At 48.7% G+C, this 18,929-nt stretch overlaps 10 protein-coding genes across 10 annotated transcripts; 5 read left to right on the plus strand and 5 right to left on the minus strand.

Annotated features, from left to right (window-relative positions):
- Positions 1-13: 13 nt before the first annotated feature.
- Positions 14-1,778, plus strand: BDV38DRAFT_185657 (MRG family protein). Its single transcript, XM_032052168.1, has 4 exons — positions 14-269; positions 472-703; positions 845-1,229; positions 1,281-1,778. The coding sequence occupies exons 1-4, from the start codon at positions 106-108 to the stop codon at positions 1,490-1,492; spliced, it is 993 nt and encodes a 330-aa protein (XP_031909451.1). The 5' UTR covers positions 14-105; the 3' UTR covers positions 1,493-1,778.
- A 77-nt stretch (positions 1,779-1,855) lies between these two features.
- Positions 1,856-4,517, minus strand: BDV38DRAFT_185661 (ARMH3 family protein). Its single transcript, XM_032052169.1, has 8 exons — positions 4,208-4,517; positions 4,030-4,152; positions 3,891-3,971; positions 3,680-3,833; positions 3,507-3,619; positions 3,108-3,442; positions 2,648-3,058; positions 1,856-2,585 (listed from the first exon to the last, which is right to left on the minus strand). Exons 1-8 carry the CDS (start codon positions 4,286-4,288, stop codon positions 1,922-1,924), a joined length of 1,962 nt encoding a protein of 653 aa, XP_031909452.1. The 5' UTR covers positions 4,289-4,517; the 3' UTR covers positions 1,856-1,921.
- Positions 3,891-4,840, minus strand: BDV38DRAFT_258325 (uncharacterized protein). The gene is made up of 2 exons (XM_032055721.1): positions 4,030-4,840; positions 3,891-3,971 (listed from the first exon to the last, which is right to left on the minus strand). The coding sequence occupies exon 1, from the start codon at positions 4,528-4,530 to the stop codon at positions 4,294-4,296; it is 237 nt and encodes a 78-aa protein (XP_031909453.1). The 5' UTR covers positions 4,531-4,840; the 3' UTR covers positions 3,891-3,971; positions 4,030-4,293.
- Positions 4,841-5,485: 645 nt separating this feature from the next.
- BDV38DRAFT_274350 (DUF2407 C-terminal domain-containing protein) lies at positions 5,486-8,033 on the plus strand (the record flags this gene model as incomplete). Its single annotated transcript, XM_032057827.1, has 3 exons — positions 5,486-6,161; positions 6,774-6,775; positions 7,113-8,033. 3 exons carry the CDS (start codon positions 5,486-5,488, stop codon positions 8,031-8,033), a joined length of 1,599 nt encoding a protein of 532 aa, XP_031909454.1.
- A 267-nt stretch (positions 8,034-8,300) lies between these two features.
- BDV38DRAFT_286854 (v-SNARE protein VTI1) lies at positions 8,301-9,106 on the minus strand (the record flags this gene model as incomplete). Its single annotated transcript, XM_032060758.1, has 3 exons — positions 8,301-8,388; positions 8,460-8,866; positions 8,927-9,106. 3 exons carry the CDS (start codon positions 9,104-9,106, stop codon positions 8,301-8,303), a joined length of 675 nt encoding a protein of 224 aa, XP_031909455.1.
- A 1,635-nt stretch (positions 9,107-10,741) lies between these two features.
- On the plus strand, positions 10,742-12,068 carry BDV38DRAFT_274353 (uncharacterized protein; the record flags this gene model as incomplete). Its single annotated transcript, XM_032057828.1, has 3 exons — positions 10,742-11,281; positions 11,349-11,943; positions 12,049-12,068. 3 exons carry the CDS (start codon positions 10,742-10,744, stop codon positions 12,066-12,068), a joined length of 1,155 nt encoding a protein of 384 aa, XP_031909456.1.
- A 26-nt stretch (positions 12,069-12,094) lies between these two features.
- Positions 12,095-13,987, minus strand: rvb1 (RuvB family ATP-dependent DNA helicase pontin). Its single transcript, XM_032052171.1, has 4 exons — positions 13,632-13,987; positions 13,343-13,562; positions 12,740-13,287; positions 12,095-12,682 (listed from the first exon to the last, which is right to left on the minus strand). Exons 1-4 carry the CDS (start codon positions 13,773-13,775, stop codon positions 12,221-12,223), a joined length of 1,374 nt encoding a protein of 457 aa, XP_031909457.1. The 5' UTR covers positions 13,776-13,987; the 3' UTR covers positions 12,095-12,220.
- A 1-nt stretch (position 13,988) lies between these two features.
- Positions 13,989-15,097, plus strand: BDV38DRAFT_185716 (mitochondrial 54S ribosomal protein bL28m). The gene has a single exon (XM_032052170.1). It carries the CDS (start codon positions 14,162-14,164, stop codon positions 14,798-14,800), a length of 639 nt encoding a protein of 212 aa, XP_031909458.1. The 5' UTR covers positions 13,989-14,161; the 3' UTR covers positions 14,801-15,097.
- A 76-nt stretch (positions 15,098-15,173) lies between these two features.
- Positions 15,174-16,775, plus strand: BDV38DRAFT_258346 (putative alpha-1,6-mannosyltransferase subunit). Its single transcript, XM_032055722.1, has 3 exons — positions 15,174-15,777; positions 15,839-16,272; positions 16,349-16,775. The coding sequence occupies exons 1-3, from the start codon at positions 15,486-15,488 to the stop codon at positions 16,577-16,579; spliced, it is 957 nt and encodes a 318-aa protein (XP_031909459.1). The 5' UTR covers positions 15,174-15,485; the 3' UTR covers positions 16,580-16,775.
- A 63-nt stretch (positions 16,776-16,838) lies between these two features.
- BDV38DRAFT_258350 (trans-2-enoyl-CoA reductase (NADPH) TSC13) lies at positions 16,839-18,627 on the minus strand. The gene is made up of 3 exons (XM_032055723.1): positions 18,101-18,627; positions 17,800-18,015; positions 16,839-17,743 (listed from the first exon to the last, which is right to left on the minus strand). Exons 1-3 carry the CDS (start codon positions 18,138-18,140, stop codon positions 17,064-17,066), a joined length of 936 nt encoding a protein of 311 aa, XP_031909460.1. The 5' UTR covers positions 18,141-18,627; the 3' UTR covers positions 16,839-17,063.
- Between the last annotated feature and the right edge of the window lie 302 nt (positions 18,628-18,929).

Consider the following 18,929-nt stretch of genomic DNA (forward strand, 5'->3'; position numbering starts at 1 on the left):
CTAAATCAAACCCTGTGGCTGGGGCCCAACTTCTTCATCCTTCTTTGCACCCCACCTTTTTCCAAAACACAAAGCTCCTTGAGTCTTACTTTTGTCCTTTTCAAAATGGCACCAGCTGGCCAAACCACTTATCAAAAAGACGAGCGAGTGCTCTGTTTCCACCATGAGATTTTGTACGAGGCAAAGATCCTCGACGTCAGACACGTCGATCCCGACGACCGCAAGAGCCCGTATGAGTACCTTGTGCACTATAAGGGCTGGAAAAACACGTACGTATATCCTTGATGTTTTGCGTTTCCCGTGTGTCGTCGATCTTTCATACCTAAATGAGCAAGATTGTATCTACCCCTTGCTCTTCTACTAGCTACGAAGCTCTTCTGGACACCCTACGAGTGTTGGGGATAAAATATCTCTCATCTGCATTGGCGGGTGTACGTGGACTTGGCTGACCTGGCTTTTTGCCACATTTAGCTGGGATGACTGGGTCCCGCAAGATCGTCTTCGTAAATTTACCGAGGAGAACAGAGAACTTGCAACTACTCTTCGCCGCGAGGCCGAGGCTGCGTTCCGTCAGAAGAGCACCAAGGCCTCCGCAAAGAAAAGGGGAGGTTCCGATCGTAGCTCCGCCCGGGGAAGCGAAGAACGCCAGATGTCCGTTCCTGGCCGCGGAACCAAGAGAGCCAGGGACAACGATATTGAAAAGGTGAGTTTGCTACATTTACTATTCAACTTTTAAAACTTGTCAATGGCCATGATCTGGTCATGGCATCGATGATAAGGCTTGACACCTGTGTTGGGAATCGTAACTCCTCGAGGCAACTAGACTGACAAAGAACGCTCTCAGGAGGATAGCTTTTATGTACGGCCATCTGTGAGGATTGTTATGCCCGACAATTTGAAGTCACTTCTGGTCGATGATTGGGAGAACGTGACGAAGAACCAGCAAGTCGTAGCTTTGCCGGCTAAGCGCTCGGTTAATCAAATCCTGGAAGATTATTCTGAGGCAGAGAAGCCCAAGCGCACAAGCTCGGCTGATCTGGATGTCCTCGAGGAAATTATTATGGGAATCAAGGAGTACTTTGACAAAGCCCTTGACAAGATCCTCCTTTATAGATTTGAACGCGAACAGTACCGAAACCTCCGCAAGAAGTGGGAGTCGGGATCGGGGGACTTTGCCGACAAAGGCCCCTTGGATATCTATGGTGCCGAGCACTTAACTCGTCTTTTCGGTATGATGTTCTGTATGATATTGTTTGAAGACTACCGCTGACCATATCTAGCCACCATGCCCGAACTGATTGCGCAGACCAACATGGATCTCCAATCTACTAACAGACTCCGCGAGGAACTCTCCAAGTTCACTCTCTGGTTGAGCAAACACTCTAGCCAGTACTTTGCTACCAGATATATGACTGCCAGCAATGAATATGTCGAAAAGTCTAAGGGTGTGGCAAACCCCAACCCTGGTACTGCTACTTCACGTTTGGTCTAAAGGGGTTCAAGGGCTTCAATACCCACCGACTTTTTTTTTTAATTTTTTTTTATTATTTTTTTCTTTAAAATGGTGATGTTGCATGATGGGCTAAATTGTTATTCTTTTTTTTTTGAACAAGATCTCCTTTCGTATTTTATTTACAGCACTGTGGTGGTTTCAGGAGCATGCAAGGATGAGCTTTTTACGCGAGTTATGGCTTCTAACGGTTCACTTTGTAACATTAGAGGAAATCGGCGAATATTATGTAACAGTTTAATTCTTCTAATCCCTCTTCTCTTTGGCCATCAAGTCTGATTCCGTAGACCAGAATAAGCACGGATATCATGGACATTCTGTATCAAACTTCCTACAGAAACCACAGAAACCATAGCACTTTTAACCAAAGTTCAGTCACACCAACAAGCAGACCAAACCCAAGTAAACTACCTACACCACCAACTGCCTGGCATCTTCAACCACACACCTGGCAGCCTGCTTCAACTCCGTCTTCGTATCCGTCTCCCGCCACCTAGTCCAAGCGCTCAGACCCTCCGGCGGCTGAATGCTCAACGTATCGTACCCCTGCTTGATAATGCGATGAACTTCCCTGGGACCGAGGTTTTTCTTCCGGTGCGCCGGGATAGGCGCCACACCCTGGCCGTCAGCATCGGGCTTCGCATCAGTCTGCTCCGGGTTAAACAGCAGGGTGTAGAAGTGGGTTGAGACAGAAATGAGGGTGTCAACGGCCGCAACGTGGACGTCTTTGGACGGATTGGGGTCTGTAGGTTTCGAGCTCGGTGGTTTCAGGGAATACACGTCGCGGTATTTGGTGATGATGGGGCCTGTTTCGACTAGTTTGTAGAAAAGGTCGTCGTAGGAGGAAGGGTCTGGGAGGAAGGTGTCGCCTGCGGAGACGCAGAATGCGATCAGGTCTACGAGGGTTGTGGTTAGGGTGGTGATGTTAGGGTTAGACGAGAGGTCGGTGACGTAGGTTGTTAAAAAGCGCATGAGCGAGAGAAGGTTGCGCCAGAGTTCCGACCAGTGGTATGCTAGGCGGATTTTGTTCATGGATAGGTAGGTGAGAAGGCGGAGAAGTATCGCGATTGAGTGGCTGTTAGTGCGGTTAGTATAGGGTATGATGTGGGAGTGGTTGGGAGTGGGGTTGATATGTACCTGTAGATGTTGACGTCGAGGCGTCGTCGCAGATTGTGGGAGATTGTGTCGATTATGATGTCGAAGATGACTGTTGCGAGGACGCGGTCCCCTGGGACTACTGGTAAATATGGCTGCCTTTGGCGACAGAGACGGATTTTTCTTTTGTTCTCGTCGCTGCAGAGATGCTTGCAGAGGGTGGAGTCCTCGGCGAGGATGCGGAGCGTGAAGAGGTTGAGTTCTGCATAGTGCGCTATCCGTGGAGAGCGGTAGGCGTGGTGCAGAAGATAGGACGTCAATGAGAGGAAACTGGCAAATGGTGACTCCTCATTGTCCTTCTCTGGGGCTTGGCTGATCAGATGGTGGCCAAAGAGTTTGTTGGCATTCGTGAAGTCATAAGTAGCCAGAAGGATAGCTGCTTGCTGAGCGGGCCTAGTTCTGTTAGCTGTTGGTCAAATCCTGTGGATGCACCCTGTCTTACAGTGTCGCGAACATCTCCTTGGCTTCTTCTGCACTCGGTGGGCTAGCCTTGTCTTTCTTGCTTGGGGAGAGGGCCCCTAGGCCAAAGTAAACCAACGTGCTGAACAGCGTCCACCCCTCGGGGGCGTCGTCCTGCACAGCAACATAACCGTTCCTCACGGCGGCGCAGGAGACACCGACTCCCTTGACAATCTTCTGAATGCTTGCCTCGTTGACAAAGTCGTCAAGTCGCAGCTGGTAAGGGTTTTGGAATTCGAATTTGTTGTAGTTTGCCAGCAATCCCAGAAGAAGGAATGAGTCAAAGACTTGGATCGGAGTTTCAGATTCTTGGACGAACTGCACGACGAATTAGATATTCTAGGGTACGCTAGAAAAACATAGATGAGCATTGAAGACAAACCTTCATGATGGACGGGAATAAGTCGCGATGCGTAAAATATGAAACCAGACTGGTCTTATATGCGCCACTAGTCATGGCGATAGCTGTCTTGATAGCCTTGATGCGCAAATCAACTGAAAAAAATGTTAGTATGGGCTATTCCAGAAACATGACAGGGAACCAATGAAACTTACAGCTGCTTCCATTGCGAATAATGCCGTCCAGTACGGCGACAAAGTTCGAGATAACTTGGTCAACGTGATCGAGACCGGCAAGAACTGTAATGACATCCGAACTAGGGTTGGTGTACTTCTTCTTCAAGATACAGGCTAGAAAGACCATCAAGGTCTACGTCACTCCTTAGAGGCTGAAATACAAAGCAATGGATTCTATGAATACACGCACCTCTAGTGCATATGAGTCCACGGGACTAACTCCCGAAGCAGCTTCACGGATAGCACGAATGAAAAGCTGCTGGGTTTGGACCTAATGCCAAGTTAGCACTCAGAAAGAGCATTCTCGTAAGCCATGGTTGGGATGATACCTGCAAGTTGAGCGTTTCATCAGGGCTGAGCTGGTCTAGGATAGACCTGAGCTGGCTCCGGTCAGGCGGCAGCAGAAAGAATTCCCTCCAAAATCCCTCGGAGGGTTCATTATAGTCCGAAGTCTACAAGGGGTAAGTCAGTATTTAGTAAGTCAGAAGGTTAGATGGCTAGACGGACGTGAAATAGGTTCTCGTATAGTTGCACGACTTTAGGCTTGAAGGTTTCGGGTCTAGTTTGCTGAGTTAAGGGAGACTCCATGATGGTTAGACTGATTCAATGATCTGCACGGAACATAGGACCGCGGCTAGCATCGCAGAGAGGAGAGCAATCGGGCGAGAGACAGACGGGCAAGAATGGAGCAGAGTATGAGTTCTATTGTTTCTATCATTACACCCATCCACGTCGTCGTATCGCAACCCGAGAACGGCCACATCCTTTTTCTGCCTATTTGGGTCAAACCCACATGAGCCACGCACGCTCTTTGGCCGGTCAAGCCACATTTCATTACATCCAAAACGCTCCACTTGTTTGAGATCTTTTTAATATATTAAGATAATAAACAATCTTCTTTTTGTTGTCTTAGGTTTCAAGTCGTCCTTTTTAAAGGGTCGCTTGATTAGTATCCCAACCATCTTACTCCCATATATTACTTCAAGCCCTCAATTTCCCTAAACAATGTGACATACAATACAATTGAAGATGACATAATCGTTCTAGTCAGGGGCTATAAAACTTAATATGAGAGACAGAAAACACATCCTTTAAATCTGCTACCAGGTTAAATACTAGTATCGCCTCCGTAGACACTGCAGTAGCGTCATTCCAGGAGCTTATTACGAATGCTTATGGTAGTGCACTAGAAGGTACTCACCAACCTTTGTGACATTTGGCTTTTATTGAGGATCGAATGTGGAAGAAAGTCATTAGTCATCGGCCTCGTGCCTGAGGTATCCGTTGCGGAAACAGCTGCTGACAATCACCTCACCTTATTAACGGTCCGGTATGATGGATTCATCCCCATAAAATCCAAGTCAATAGAACAATCGCACTACGTATTACCAAAAGATTAGTGAAAAACAGAGCCGCATTCATGCAAAGTAAGCGAACCATTCGCCGACTAATGGTCATCTACCCCATAAATGGCACTATATTAGAATGATGGGACACCGATCAGATGACAGGAAAGTCATAAGTGGCGCCACTGAACTTGTGTAGAAACACCTCGACGATGATTGGCCCGCCGGGTACTCACGGTGACCCTCTTAACCGACCGCTGACTTTCTTCCTCCTCAAAACAGAACTCAACCTCCGAGTCACATCAATTCTCCCCGTCTACTTGACAATTTGCTTTCCCTCTCCACTAGATCACGTCAGATCCCATGAGAACTTAGCGCTTTGTTACTTCTATCATTGCATAGAGCCTTTGAACACCCCATATTCATATCTACAATCACCATGTCCTTCTGCAGAGTTACCGTTCGCTCTCCAGTGACATCATCCGCCACGATGTTGCGCTGTGTGAGGAACCCCTACAAGACCCCGGCGCATCGTCTGTTCTCCTCATATGGAAATGCACACCGGTCTTCCAAGCGCGACATGCAGACCGCTACTGCGTATCGCCCGCATTCCTTGCCGACCGCTTTTCCTCCCCCCCGGAGCGGTGGAAGTTACGACACCTCTATCTCCGCAGATTTCCCTCCGCTCCGAGAGACATCGGCGCAGCAGCAAGGAGTCTTCCCAAATGTTAGCCTCAGAGAGAGTGAGGCCCAGAAGTCCAAGCCTGTCGAATCGACTTCTCCAACCTCGAAGCCCGCGGAAAAGCCTAGGAGGAAGTTACGTGCACGGAAAGCGGCCATGAAGCTGTCACCCGAGGCTATCGTGCAACTCCGTAAACTACTCTCTCAGCCGGACCCGAAATTGATCCGAGTTGGCGTAAAAAACCGTGGCTGCTCGGGCCTCGCCTACCATCTCGAATACGTGGAGAAGCCGGGTACCTTCGACGAAGTTGTGGAACAGGATGGCGTCAAGGTTTTGATTGACAGCAAGGCGCTGTTCAGCATCATTGGTAGCGAAATGGATTGGCAAGAAGATAAATTGAGCAGGAGATTTATCTTCAAGAACCCAAATATCAGTATGTTTCCCAGCCACTTTTTCATCCTTTAAAAGTCGGTGAAACCATGATTGCTAACATTTTCTCAACAGAGGAATCATGCGGATGCGGTGAATCCTTTATGGTTTAGATTGCCGTTCCGATTTTCTTTTACGGCCTTTTGGAATTATCAACGGTGCATCGGACGGCGTTCTTACGGATTGTTATCTCCTGGATTATCGAGTCTCCCCCCTTCTTCCTTGTTGAATACACCAGTGATTCCCGGGTTATAAAGCCCACATCGTGTAATACATACTGCTTTCTTTTCATCCTGTATGCCAAGGGCTTTACCTTGGCCGTTAGAGCTATGCACAGTATGCGTCCTGAGTAACTCTGTGCTCGCTTTTGCCTTTATTCTATATCAATAGTGATATCGAATCCAATGACAAAAACTCCTTTGAAACAATCCCGCATGTGTATACAAATTTATTTTTTCTCCGAAAGCTTTTGATGTCATATTGGGCAGTTAAACGGAAGTTTTCCGTTTCTGCCCTAGGGTTTCCCGCCATGACGTTGAGTGATGGAGCCTATTGAATACCGCAGTACGCCGTAGATGCATAACATAAATAGGATGAAACCTAGAACTCCACGGAGGAGTTACGAGAAACCATACAAGGCAGACAGAAATTCTAGCTTCTCAGCCCTAGAAGAATGATAGGCATTCCTCTTACAAAATCCCCGGTATCACGTGGGGCCTTATCGGGGAAAGAATACTAGCGCCAATCTATCACTCCGGATGGGGGGAATCAGTCCATTCAGCACTGACTCCGCATCTCGACTTCCTACTGTTATACGACACATTCGAGCCTTGCAAATACCCAACTCTCGTGCAACCATTGAACATTCCATGCGCTGCCCCTCCTCTTGGTTGTCCAATAATCCAACACGAAAATGACAACACCAACCTTCCTATCCCCAAACCACAATTCCGAGGAGGACCCGGCACCCGACCCTCTCCTCCTCACCATCCGCTTCTCAGCCTCAATCCCCGACCTCTCACTCGACGTCCTCTACCCCGAAACAACCACATCAGCAGGCCTAAAACAACTAATCCGCACCCGACTCTCACCAAACCTCTCATCCCACCGTCTCCGGCTAATCTACGCCGGTCGCGGTCTTGAAGACACCGTCCCGCTCTCCGTCTCCCTTAAACTGCCCCCCTCACCCGCCCGCTCACCCAGATTACCCTCCGACGATGAAGCCACCGATCTCTCAAAGGGAAAGGGCAAAGCGCCAGTCCGAGAACCACCTCGTCTGTACATTCATTGTTCGATAGGCGATATCGTCCTTTCAGCTACAGATTTAGCGACAGAAGCATCGTTAGCATCTACGCTCCAGCAAGAGGATCAGTCACAGAAAGATGGTGATCAGTCAAGTCTGCAGAGTCAACATCAGCAGCAGCAGCAGCATCAGACGTCCTCGACGACACCTGCGCCCCGTGGTTTTGACCGGTTGTTGTCGGCGGGGTTTACCCCCGCGGAAGTGTCAGCGCTGCGGTCGCAGTTTATGGCTATTCAGTCTGTGTCACGGACGCCAGATACCATGCCAAGTGGGGCAGAGTTGCGGGAACTTGAGGATCGGTGGATGGACGAGGGTTCGTCGGCAATGGCAGCTGGGGTAGGAGGGGCTGGAGAGGGAGCGGGTTTCACGGATGATGATGGGGGGTTTGGGTCGGGGTCGCGAGGGGCTATGGATGATATGCTTTGGGGCGCTGTCATGGGTTTCTTTTGGCCGGTGGGGTGTGCGATGTGGTTGAGGCGGGAGGAGGGGGTTTGGAGCTGGCGAAAGGGTTTGGCGGTGTTTGTTGGGGTGGTTGTTAATCTTGCGTTCGGGACGATGCGTATCATGAACTGATACTAGGCGGTATTTGTTGTGCTTTGAATTTCATCCTCCTGCTTCTCGTTATATGTACTAATGATACCCCGAGGTTTTGTTCTTGTTATTAATAGAGTGCGCCAATTGAGTCGTTGAGTTGTATCAAAACTACCAAAGTCGGCTTGATTAGGCCATGGAGATGCTATCATACAACGTTGCTTAGCAATGCCTGCTACAGCAGGCACGGTGTCGTAAGATGAATAGAAAAAAAAAAAACTCCCGCACAACGCCTGCTAGCCCTAACGCTTAATGGAACTTGCTGTAGATAACAGCAATAATCAGGAGAACCAAAACGGTTATAATAGCAATAGTAATTATCCGATTCGTAGCCATCCTGCGCAAAGCAAGGAAATGTCAGCAATATGAGCTATAGGGTGGAAGGGTAGGGGTCGAAGGAGTCAGTACCTACGGGCCATGCCCCTCAATGTTTTGATACTGGTATCAACATATCCTTCGCTTTGCTGCAGATTGTTCCGGGTATTCATAATGGTTTCCCGTTGCTGATTCAGATCTGCTAGCGTGTTGCGGCCGATATCCTCCGTCTCTAAAGCAATCCGCTGACTTTCTTGGAGTCTGGCAGAGCTGCGCTCCAGGCGGTCCGTGCCGGACAGAAGCTGCTGTCTCTGCTCCAGGTGAACATCCTGCGGGTCGTCGGTGTAGCGATCGCCAAAGAGCGCTTTTCGGTCGTCAGAAAGAGACTTGAGCTTGCGTTTCGACTCATCAAGGTCCGTGGCATAGTTGCGGAATCGTGCGTTAACTTTTGACCGTGCCGCCGAGGGGATGTTTTGCTTCTCCATGCGCATCTGGTCCAACTGCAAATGATCGGACCTGTCAATGAGATTTCACGGAGAATTGTAAGGTAAGCAACCAACCAGCTCAGTAGCTTCATCTAGCACTTGCTCCGCTTTCCGTATTGACGATTTCCGTTGCTCTCCACTCGACTCGGCGATCTGGTCCAATGTCTGGTTCAGATCGGCCTGTATCAGTTTCAGCTCGGCCTCGTAACTACTGAACAGCTCTGAGCCGGCATCGGTATCTAACGGGTTCGACATGATGATGAGATGCTATCTAGGTGAAAAAAAGAAAAAGAAAAAAAAAAAAAAGGAAATTTGTGTATGTTGCGACGTTGGTCTAAATTGGGTTTTTAAAGCGCTCAATAGTCGCTGATAGGCAGGCGGATTCCGGGGGACCACCTTATCTTGCGGTGGCTGGTGGCACCTTCGATCACAGAACGAACTTAGCAGGAGAACACACACTTTTCTCTCTACACAATGTAGGGAGTGGTCGCTGATGCGCGAAATGAAGGGCACACGAACAAGACCGAAAGCTGTGAATGTCTGCTGGTTGAATGAGGGGAAAAGTACGGAGTAGGCAGAATGACGATAGGATGCCAATGATTGTCATTCCGGGACAGGAACACCCCGATCCACACGTGATGCGCGGCCGAGGTTGAGGTGTCCGTTTTTGATCGTTCTTACTATGTACGCTATGTATTCCGTACAACTACGTATTAGGTACTCTATAGTAAGGTCAAGTATACTGGAGGTAAGTATAATTCTGGACTGATTGGCGGATCTCCTTGTAATACTCTTGATCTTCCGTGCAAGAATATACGTCATCTGTCAGCCTTTTTCATAGTTAACGAACTAGTGCAACTGATGTGCCCACGATCAACGAAATCTGATATGCGTGCAGATACCATGTATGAGCCACCCAGCTATTACAACTGGAGCTTGTGGAGTATGCAACCTATTAACCCTGTGGAAAAAGAACCCCATCGGAACCTGGCCAATGACCACTTTGGGTGCTTTGGAGTGTCATAATGCGATATTTATTTCCCCCTTAAAAAGCCAATTTGCCGCTGGTTCACCCATGAATAACCGCCCTGTCATCTGATACGATCACACCCTAGTAGGCTGGAGAGCGTGTCTCGATGAGCCCCGTAACCGCGTTATGTTGACATTCTCTCGTTTCCTCCTGAACTACTCCGTAATCCTTTCGCCATACTTTAATACCACCCTATTTCTCGCCACCCCCCCGGAAAGTATGAGCTGAGGTCTGACTGGGCGCGAGTAGTATAGATCTATCTCCTGTTTCATCCCCAACCCGTGCAACAGTTGTGCACCAACTGTTGCATTTCGTATAGAAGGCCGTTTCCGCCTTTAACTTGCTGTTATTGATTTTTTAATCGGATAGGAAGCTGGTTATCAGAGAACTTCTATCCCATGCCGCTTCCTCACTCCGAACGAGTCGCTATTGTTGGCGGCGGCTGCACTGGCACTACTTGCTTCTGGGCATTGCAACATTCGGCGCATGATGTCCACCTGTTTGAGGCTTCGGCAAGCTTGGGTGGGCGTATCAAGTCCCTACCATTAGAACATAGTGGGAAAGAAGTCAATGTGAACACAGAATCGCCATCCTTCAATGCCGGAGCTTCTCGTCAGTTTTGTTATACCAGAAGGGCAGTTCAGGGCTAACATCTATATCCAGCCAATCTCGTGTCTTTGCTCCGCTACCTAGGAATAAGCACATCCGCCGTACCATTTAGTTTTGGCGTGTCAAACGGTGTAGATACTTATGACTGGTGTGGCGGTGTTTGGAATACTATTCTTCTGCACCCGTGGATGTTGTGCAGTTTAGGAACCTTTCGTTTGTTGTTCGACATCATATGGTTCAACTATTTGGCCATGGATATATTGATAGACAAGCGTCGATCCCATGACAAAACCAACGTTCACCAGCCGCTCAGCACACATAAATTTCTTTCGAAGGAAGGGTATTCAAAGAGCCTCTGCGACGAGTACCTAGCGCCTTTGCTTTCAACCCTGTGGGGGACGAATATTGGAAGGCTACTTCCACATTTTCCTATGACGACCCTCATTCGCAGTTTATGCGACCATCAACTCTTTGACACACAGCGAACTACGCCAGATTTTCGGCGTATCGACGGCGGGACAAGCCATGTTGTTCAGACCATGGCCAGGGAATTCTCCCCTGAAAATGTGCACCTCAATACCAGCGTCCGGGAGATAGGCCGTATGGGTAAAAGACAATATAGCATTTTCACGGCGGATGGGAGAGAATTAAACTTCGATCATATAATCTTCGCTGTGGACAACGACGAGATCCTTAAGATACTAGGTTCCAATATAGATACCGAAGAGATGGAAATCATCCAGGGGCTCAAAACAACCAACAATATCGCCGTCTTACACTCTGATCCTTTTGTAAGTAACCCACGGCCCTCTACCATAAGCGACACAATTGAACCACCACTTATGCATTCGAAACTAGCTGGCACCCAACATCCATGGCTCTTGGTCCACCAACAACTACACCCTAGACCTCACCGATCACCCCCAGCATGACTCTCCGGCGGGGGCACCCCGCAAATCCAGCCTCACATACAACGTAAACTCCCTCCAAGATATCCCAACCTGTCTCTTCGATCGGCTATACATCACTCTGAACCCATTTACGCCGCCACATCCCCGCTTCGCACACAGCATATGGGAATACACCGACCTCGAACTCAGCACCGCAACTCTCCAAGCTCAAAGCCGTCTTCCTTTGATTCAGAGCAAGAGGGGATTGAGCTACGGCTTCCGTTGGACCGGACGTGGGTTTCTCGAAGATGCGGTTACTTCTGGTCTCGAGATGGCTATTGAGCATTTAGGTGCTCAGATACCTTTTGAGGTTCAATACCATCCTGATCCCATGTGTTCCTCGAAATCTCCACCTATAGAGCTAAGTTTGAAGGACCATCTTGTTCGGACGGCACTTTGTCTGGCTCGGGTCTATGTTCTGGTTTTCCAGATTTCGTGGATCTTATTGGGGGCGCTTGGGTTCCCTGTCTCAAGAGTTGAGACTATGTTTGAGTGGATGTTGGGTGGGGATCGAATAGTTAAATCTTAGTGGACCGCTTTGATGATAGAAAACTTTTATAGAACTGGATTCTATAGCGGAAATGAGATCAATGAAAACATGAGACTAGTTGACATTAACGTTAAATGACTATGATGGATCATTCGCCTGGCCAGTGCAAGATACATCAGACGTGGTATACATATTGCTCTCTTTTCTTCAGTTTCTTTTACTCTTGTGCTCTTTTCTCAACCCAAAGAATTAGTTCAAGAAAAATCTGCTTCATTTCCACAAAATACCCTCTAAAGGAACTTCTCGCTATCCTGGCTTACAATTGTCGCACTTCTCTTTGCATCAAGGAAGAGGTCTTCGCATTCGGCCACATCGGCCTCCTCGATACCTCCTGGCCGTCCGTTGACCCGTGCAAGGATGCTAGCTGGGGTCAGTAATTGCAGCGCGTACCGCAGGCTGACATTGCTGCCGTGCTCGGAGATCTTGTCGAGGGCGGGATCGGTGATGTTGAGACCTTCCGTCTTGGCACGGAGGCGAATGATAGTCTTGATCTCGTCAGAAGAGTAAGGGTGGGTGGGGATGATAAGGAGGCGAGCGAGGAGGTCGGAAGGAATGCCGTGTGCGGCGGAAATGTCGTCGGTACCGCGGATGACAGTGTGGCCACGGTTGGAGGCGAGGATGACGATGGGGGAGATTGTGGACTCAAGTGCCCGGTTGAGATAGGTGAAGCATTCGATATCCAACATGTGAACCTAGAATGGGAATGTTAGAAACGTAGGGCGGTAACGCAGTCATGATAAGTCACATACCTCATCAATGAAGAGAACACCAGGAACCAGCTCAGCAACTCCTTGGTCGATATATCGGCTAACAACCTTGTCGATCTCCTGGCGCAGCTTATCCGTGATTTCGGTCTTCTTGGGCTTCATCAGTTGTCCCATCATGCTCATAACGTCCTGTCCACCTTGTGGTCGAGCGTTGGCCATGTCCAGGTCATGTAATGTCACGTCCTGTACGATTTCCTTCTTCTTGTGAACCTCTCCCTTGGGTACAGGAACGTATTCTTCCGCTTCAAGGTCAAACTCGGTCGCATATGCATCGGATCGTCCAACTCTCTTACAAGCACCAGTGTTCGCTTCGATGTAGATAACATCTCCAACAGTGACTCGTTCTTTCTGGATAGCTTCATAAATGCTGGGATCAAGGCGTAGCTTCTTGGTTCCCTTCGCAGACTTCAATCCGATAATCAAGTGACTGATTGTACGTCCATAGCCTCCCAACGGGTTTTCAGTTTCCTCAGGCGTAAGCTCGGTGACTTCACCTTCGTACACTTCTTTCGTTTCACGGACACGGAGACCTAAAAGCGTGTTAACCGCGAACATTTCAACCTGTAAAAAAAAAGCGCTGCACACCAATCGCTCTCCGAAAGTTCTCCATAAGTGCCTCCGTTTTCTTAACCTCAGCAGAGTAGACTTCGCTGCCAACGATCGGACAAAATGGGACCTTGGTTCCCAGTTCCTGTGAAACGGCAAGGGCGAGCGCCGTCTTTCCAGTTCCCGGTCCACCGGCAAGTAGAACAGCACGCCCAGCCATCTTCTTCGCTTTGATCAAATCGACGACAACACCGCATGCCTATTGAGGAGAGCTAGTTAGTATTGTTATCGTCGAATAACGCGGTCGGAGGGGGAGAGCATCGCGCACCTCACGGGCGGTATTTTGACCAACAAATCCATCACTAGAAGCCTCTGCAGTGCCGTCAGAACGTAATCCAAGACCCTTGATATGCGTGTGCGCGGCGGTCCTGTTCTCGCGCGAATTGCCCTTCACTTCGCTGATCTGGACCATGGTGAAAGGGTTGCGACCTCAATCAGAAGTCACGATAGGCTAATTCAACTATGATCGGAACGGTCAGGGATTGAGATGTCAATTATGTATTACTGAGAAAAAATGAAATTGATGAGCCAATAGCGAAAACTGGAGAAAGGACGATAGCGATGGATGCTCTGGCCGAAATTCAAAGCGCAGCTTAGCGGACCGCTCAATGATAGCCGCCCGTTGCTAAGGCGGTGAAGCCAACTCCCAAATTCTTTCACCTCACTGAGGTAGTCAACGAACTACTCCGGCCCTCCATATTTATCGGATTACCCGTCGTGTCCTTCGACGCCGTTCACTTCCTCTCGACTGTTTTTCCCTGTCATGGTCGATACCATATCGACCTTTTGATCAAGACAATGGCGGGTTTACAGCCTCGTTCGGCTTTGTTCGTCCCGTTCTCCCTCTCTACGGCTTTTCGCAACCTTTCGTTAACCGCCTCTAAACGGTCCTTTTCCACGACATTAGCCACGCAGAAGACGAAACAGCTGCCTGATTACATTCCTCCTTACCCTTATGGCCCCAATTATGTCTACAAGCAGTCGAACACCGGTCTCTATGGAGGCGTTATGATCCAATTCGGAAACAAGATCTCCCAAGGTCGGAATGAGGGGAAAACCCGACGCTTCTGGAAGCCAAATGTTCGCCGAAAGAAGATCTACAGCGAAGCGCTTGATGAGTGGCTGTTTATCAAGGTCACACGTAAGGCTTTGCGAACAATCCGAAAGTCTGGGGGGCTCGACAACTACCTTCTTGACGACCGGCTGGGGCGGGTCAAGGAACTTGGAGTGTTCGGGTGGCAGTTGAGGTGGAAGGTCATGCAGACCCCGAAGATCCAAGAGCAATTCCGACAAGAACGGAAGCGCTTAGGACTCCCCGAACCGCCCTCATTCGAGGAGTGGGTGGCGCAAAAGGAAGCCGAAATTAAGGCGCAGGCGGAGGATTTGACCAACATCAAGGAAGTCACGAAGCCAACCTACAACGAGAAGCAGTATTAAGGAGAGAGGAAGAAAAGCTTCTGGAGAAGCACCTTGGACAGTTGATTTTTTCTGATTTGCGGTGATCAATGGATGGGCGCCTGTATTATTATTTTGGTCATGGTCCGCAATGCCTCATATACCACTTCCCGATATTGATAACTGGGAGGGACGGCGGAGGCCAGCATACAACTGCCTCTCAGTTGTTGCATTTATTTCCTTGAATATGCATGATTAGCTCTTCAGTGTACTTATACGTTGTCAATGCTACTTTGGGTTAAATATAAACATAAATCGTTCGTTATAGAAATAACCTGGATGGGGTAGAGGAGGGACAGTTCCATACAGTACCACTGCTATAGCCTTTCACGCCAGGTGTACGGGATCTTGACACTTTCCTACAAGACTTCTTAAAATCAGAACACTATTTAACCGCCCATACAACCAACGACCAACAACCAACCAAGAAATTACCTGAGGAATGTCTTGGATAATTCGTCGGGCCGTTGATGATCCGCATTTAATTTCCGGATGCGGCAGATACTAGATAAGACCGTTCCAGAAGTACTGCGACGCTGCAAACTACATATCTACGATTCCACACAGCCCAGGGTCTACTTTCTATTAGAATGTGCTGATCGATAGTTTCGTCCAACTGTACTCTCAGTCACCCAGCAAACCACCGCTGGGGGCAAATCGTTCAGCCATGCAGTTCGCTCTACCACCTCGGAGGAACGTCAATGCTCCTCTATACGGCCGCTCTTCCCGGCTGTCATTACAACGCAGGAAACAACTTAAAGCTGTTGCGATATTAGGATTCTTACTGGTGGTGATTTATTTCTTATTGTCGCAGCTATTTTATTCGAGTACAGGAACCCCTGCAGCACCGGCCGGGACTTCAAGTCTTGTCATCGTGACAGTTCTAGACCGTGCCCGCTGGAGCGCTGATTACATCCAAAAGATCACCAAGAACAGAGAAGAATACGCCAAGCAACATGGTACGTGAACACACGGCTCCCCGGCTGGTCATAATTACTTACAGTACATGCGTTGCTCAAGGTTATACGAATTTCTTTGCCAACATAACCGATTACGAACCTACACTAGAGAGCGCCCCGCGAAGCTGGGGCGTCGTCCCAGCCGTTCGACATGCGATGGCTGCCCATCCGTACTCGAAGCACTTCTTCTACCTCGACGCGCATGCGCTGATCATGAACCCGAGCAAATCACTGGAGTCGCATCTCCTTGAAAAGAGTCGTCTAGACTCGCTGATGCTCAAGGACGTCCCCGTCGTCCCCCCGGATAGCATAATCAAGACCTTTTCGCATCTACAGCCCCAGGATGTAGACCTCATTCTCAGCACAGACAGCGAGAGTCTTAGTTCCGGAAGCTTCGTCATCAAAAAGGGAGAGTTTGCGCAGACATTCCTCGACATATGGTTCGATCCGTTGTATCGCAGCTACAACTTCGCCAAGGCCGAGACACATGCTTTGGTAATATTTATCCTAGCTCCGTATCGGGTCGCTCGACCGCTTGTAACACAGACGCTAACGGCAGTCATTTTTTCAGGATCATATCCTCCAGTGGCACCCGACTATTCTGGCCAGACTAGCCTTGGTTCCTCAGCGAACAATCAACGCATACAGCAAGGACTCGTTGGGCGCAGGCGCGGATGGAAACTATAAGGACGGTGACTTGGTCATTCGCTTCTTCGGATGTGACACAGATACGAAGCGAAATTGCGAGAAAGAGATGGAGCCATATTACCGTCTATGGAGCAAAAAACTCAAAAATGATTGATCGCCTTGTACGTCTGAGCACTAAGTTTCATTAACAGAGGATATACGGACTGCCCCAGAAGTTTGCGTCCTGGGCGGATCCCTGCGACTTGGTTTGCTGGTGTTTTGGAGCCGGAGGCACCTTTGCCATATAGAGCGTTTTTCATTTGCTAGCTTTGGATGTTTAATATAACGAATACTAAATAACTATTTCTGAATTTTTGGAAAGAAGTACCTTGAGTAAACGTACAGTCGGAACTTATGAGTAGACAACAAAAAGTCCGTGCTACCGGTCATGATTAGTTTTTTAGTAGTTTCTCATCATGCTAGCAGAAACACCTGTCCCCTGCCACGGACTGCTGTTGCGACGGCTCTATCTAAAACAATGTACATGAGAGTTACCAGGTTCGGAGTGGTTAGGGGGGGGGGGGGGCAACATGGTAAGGGCTAGCCGTACCTCACCACAGTCTTTCACAAGTACGTGATTTGAGCTCTTTTCGTGAAATCTAAAAAAGACCAGGAAGCATAACGAAGCTCTTGCGCTTGTACTTGTCACCGAACTCCTTACGGTAACGGCGTTCCTTCTTCTTAGCCCACGCGGCCATCTGCGCACCGCCGACGGCAATGAAGAACAGCACGCTCCAGCTGAGACCGCTAACGAGATAGACACCGATCCAGGCCATGATCTCGAACAGGTAGTTCGGGCAGGTGACAAGGTTAAATCCAAATCCTGAGGGGATACCCCTATCTGTGGTACCCGGGCGGCGCAGGTCACGTAGCACCAAATGCGAGTTCAAATTGGCCAGTTCACTAAAAACGAAGAGGCCGAGACCAGCATAGAGAAGAGCAGGGTTCAGTTCGCTGACTGCAGATGCGTCGGGACGGAAAACCCAGTAGGCAATGTTCAAGCCAGCCAGGACCCAATAGTGTGCGCTATTCTTGAAGATATTGCGTGCTGGCATCGTGGCATTGCTGAAGCGGTGGATGAAGATAGTCTCGAATTCACGCTTGAGGAAATGAATGGACAATAATGCACAGACCATTTGCTGAAGGTAGGATGGCTCGGGAAGTGGCTTGTCGAAGTTGTAATAGAGATATGGACGAAGAGGGTAGAGGAACAGAGCAGGGATAACCAGAGGGCCGAAATACTCAATGATGAATACGGTACGCCATCCAATTTGAGGGCCTAGAGATTGTGTTAGCTTGTTGCACATAACGATCCGAAGCGGCACTTTCACACACCAAGGTCCTTAACATGGACGACACTTCTCTCCTTTAGACCGGTATCATCGACTTTGGTCTCTTTCGAATTAGGTACTACACTGCGGTCACTTCCTTTAGTAATTCTTAGGCGATGAATGGAAAAGCCGGAGGCCGCCGCGAGCGCCGTGTAGATGTCCTGAGCGGGAGCATTGGGGCTGATCTGAATTTCCTTAGGGAGTTTCTTGATCGGTTTGCCTAGTAGAGTAAGTATGTGTAGGGAGATGTGAGGCATATAAGATTGGTGCCAATGACTGGCAGCCTGTGCAGGAGGCATACATACCCCGGGGCTCAACAATTAATGTAATACTTGCTGGCGCCATTATTGAAATTCAAGATGTGCCGTCTAGATACCCAGATTCAAGGACTAAACTCGCAAGTTGACAACTGAATGCAGTTTAGGCGATGACCAATATCAAATATTTCGAGGGGGAAGAACATCAAGACACGATTGGTGATAGGTCAATTGACCTCGGCTCGACCGGTAGTCACATGACATCAACAGTTCGGCTTTGGTAAATGTTGAGGACGGAAAATTAAAATTTAAAGTTGAGAGCTTGAAGGTGGGGAAACGCCAAGAAACAACCACTTAAACTTTCCAGGAGCTTTGAAGAGTCAAGACAAAGTGATGGCACGTCAGGCGATTGAGAAAATGCTTCGAAGACTGGAGTCATATGGGGGAGGAAGCATCTTGCAGATCAGGGACGTGCAGGGTATGAATCTCCTACTCCGAGTACTCCGTAGTAATACTATCACCGAAATACTCTGGACCATGCATTGACCACCACTAGACTAAGAGACAAAAGCAAAAATACGCAGCTTACCCATTGAAGGCTTTCTTCCGAGGTATCCCGTGTATTTATGGCATATCTTCTAATTATGGATGGATATCACTTAATATTCAGCTCCTGTTGCCTCCGTAAGAAAGGCGGGTTACAACGATAGTTGTCCTTTAGGCGAGTCAGTTCAGCCAGCCATGATCGGTGTCACATGATTGGCCCTCGTTTGGTACCTAATGCTAAACTAAGAAAATTAATGTTTTGTGTCAGACGCCTATGACGGCTTCTGTAACATGCAAAGGAGTGTAGATATCATGATCATGTCTTCTCAGG

Source organism: Aspergillus pseudotamarii, assembly GCF_009193445.1.
Source record: "Aspergillus pseudotamarii strain CBS 117625 unplaced genomic scaffold BDV38scaffold_67, whole genome shotgun sequence".
NCBI classification, from domain to species: Eukaryota; Fungi; Ascomycota; class Eurotiomycetes; order Eurotiales; family Aspergillaceae; genus Aspergillus; species Aspergillus pseudotamarii.

Coding starts and splice junctions, on each gene's coding strand:
- BDV38DRAFT_258325 (XM_032055721.1), bottom strand. CDS start 4,530: ATGTGGCTTGACCGGCCAAAGAGCGTGCGTGGCTCATGTGGGTTTGAC.
- BDV38DRAFT_185661 (XM_032052169.1), bottom strand. CDS start 4,288: ATGGAGTCTCCCTTAACTCAGCAAACTAGACCCGAAACCTTCAAGCCT. Junction 3,620..3,679: donor TATTCGCAATGGAAGCAGCT/GTAAGTTTCATT, acceptor CATTTTTTTCAG/TTGATTTGCGCATCAAGGCT. Junction 3,443..3,506: donor TATTCCCGTCCATCATGAAG/GTTTGTCTTCAA, acceptor TTCGTCGTGCAG/TTCGTCCAAGAATCTGAAAC.
- rvb1 (XM_032052171.1), bottom strand. CDS start 13,775: ATGGTCCAGATCAGCGAAGTGAAGGGCAATTCGCGCGAGAACAGGACC. Junction 13,288..13,342: donor GAACTTTCGGAGAGCGATTG/GTGTGCAGCGCT, acceptor ACACGCTTTTAG/GTCTCCGTGTCCGTGAAACG. Junction 12,683..12,739: donor GTGTTCTCTTCATTGATGAG/GTATGTGACTTA, acceptor TTCCCATTCTAG/GTTCACATGTTGGATATCGA.
- BDV38DRAFT_258350 (XM_032055723.1), bottom strand. CDS start 18,140: ATGGCGCCAGCAAGTATTACATTAATTGTTGAGCCCCGGG. Junction 18,016..18,100: donor ATTAATTGTTGAGCCCCGGG/GTATGTATGCCT, acceptor TTACTCTACTAG/GCAAACCGATCAAGAAACTC. Junction 17,744..17,799: donor CGTCCATGTTAAGGACCTTG/GTGTGTGAAAGT, acceptor CACAATCTCTAG/GCCCTCAAATTGGATGGCGT.
- BDV38DRAFT_185716 (XM_032052170.1), top strand. CDS start 14,162: ATGGCGGGTTTACAGCCTCGTTCGGCTTTGTTCGTCCCGTTCTCCCTC.
- BDV38DRAFT_185657 (XM_032052168.1), top strand. CDS start 106: ATGGCACCAGCTGGCCAAACCACTTATCAAAAAGACGAGCGAGTGCTC. Junction 270..471: donor TATAAGGGCTGGAAAAACAC/GTACGTATATCC, acceptor TGCCACATTTAG/CTGGGATGACTGGGTCCCGC. Junction 1,230..1,280: donor GCACTTAACTCGTCTTTTCG/GTATGATGTTCT, acceptor GACCATATCTAG/CCACCATGCCCGAACTGATT.
- BDV38DRAFT_258346 (XM_032055722.1), top strand. CDS start 15,486: ATGCAGTTCGCTCTACCACCTCGGAGGAACGTCAATGCTCCTCTATAC. Junction 15,778..15,838: donor AGAATACGCCAAGCAACATG/GTACGTGAACAC, acceptor GCGTTGCTCAAG/GTTATACGAATTTCTTTGCC. Junction 16,273..16,348: donor AGGCCGAGACACATGCTTTG/GTAATATTTATC, acceptor TCATTTTTTCAG/GATCATATCCTCCAGTGGCA.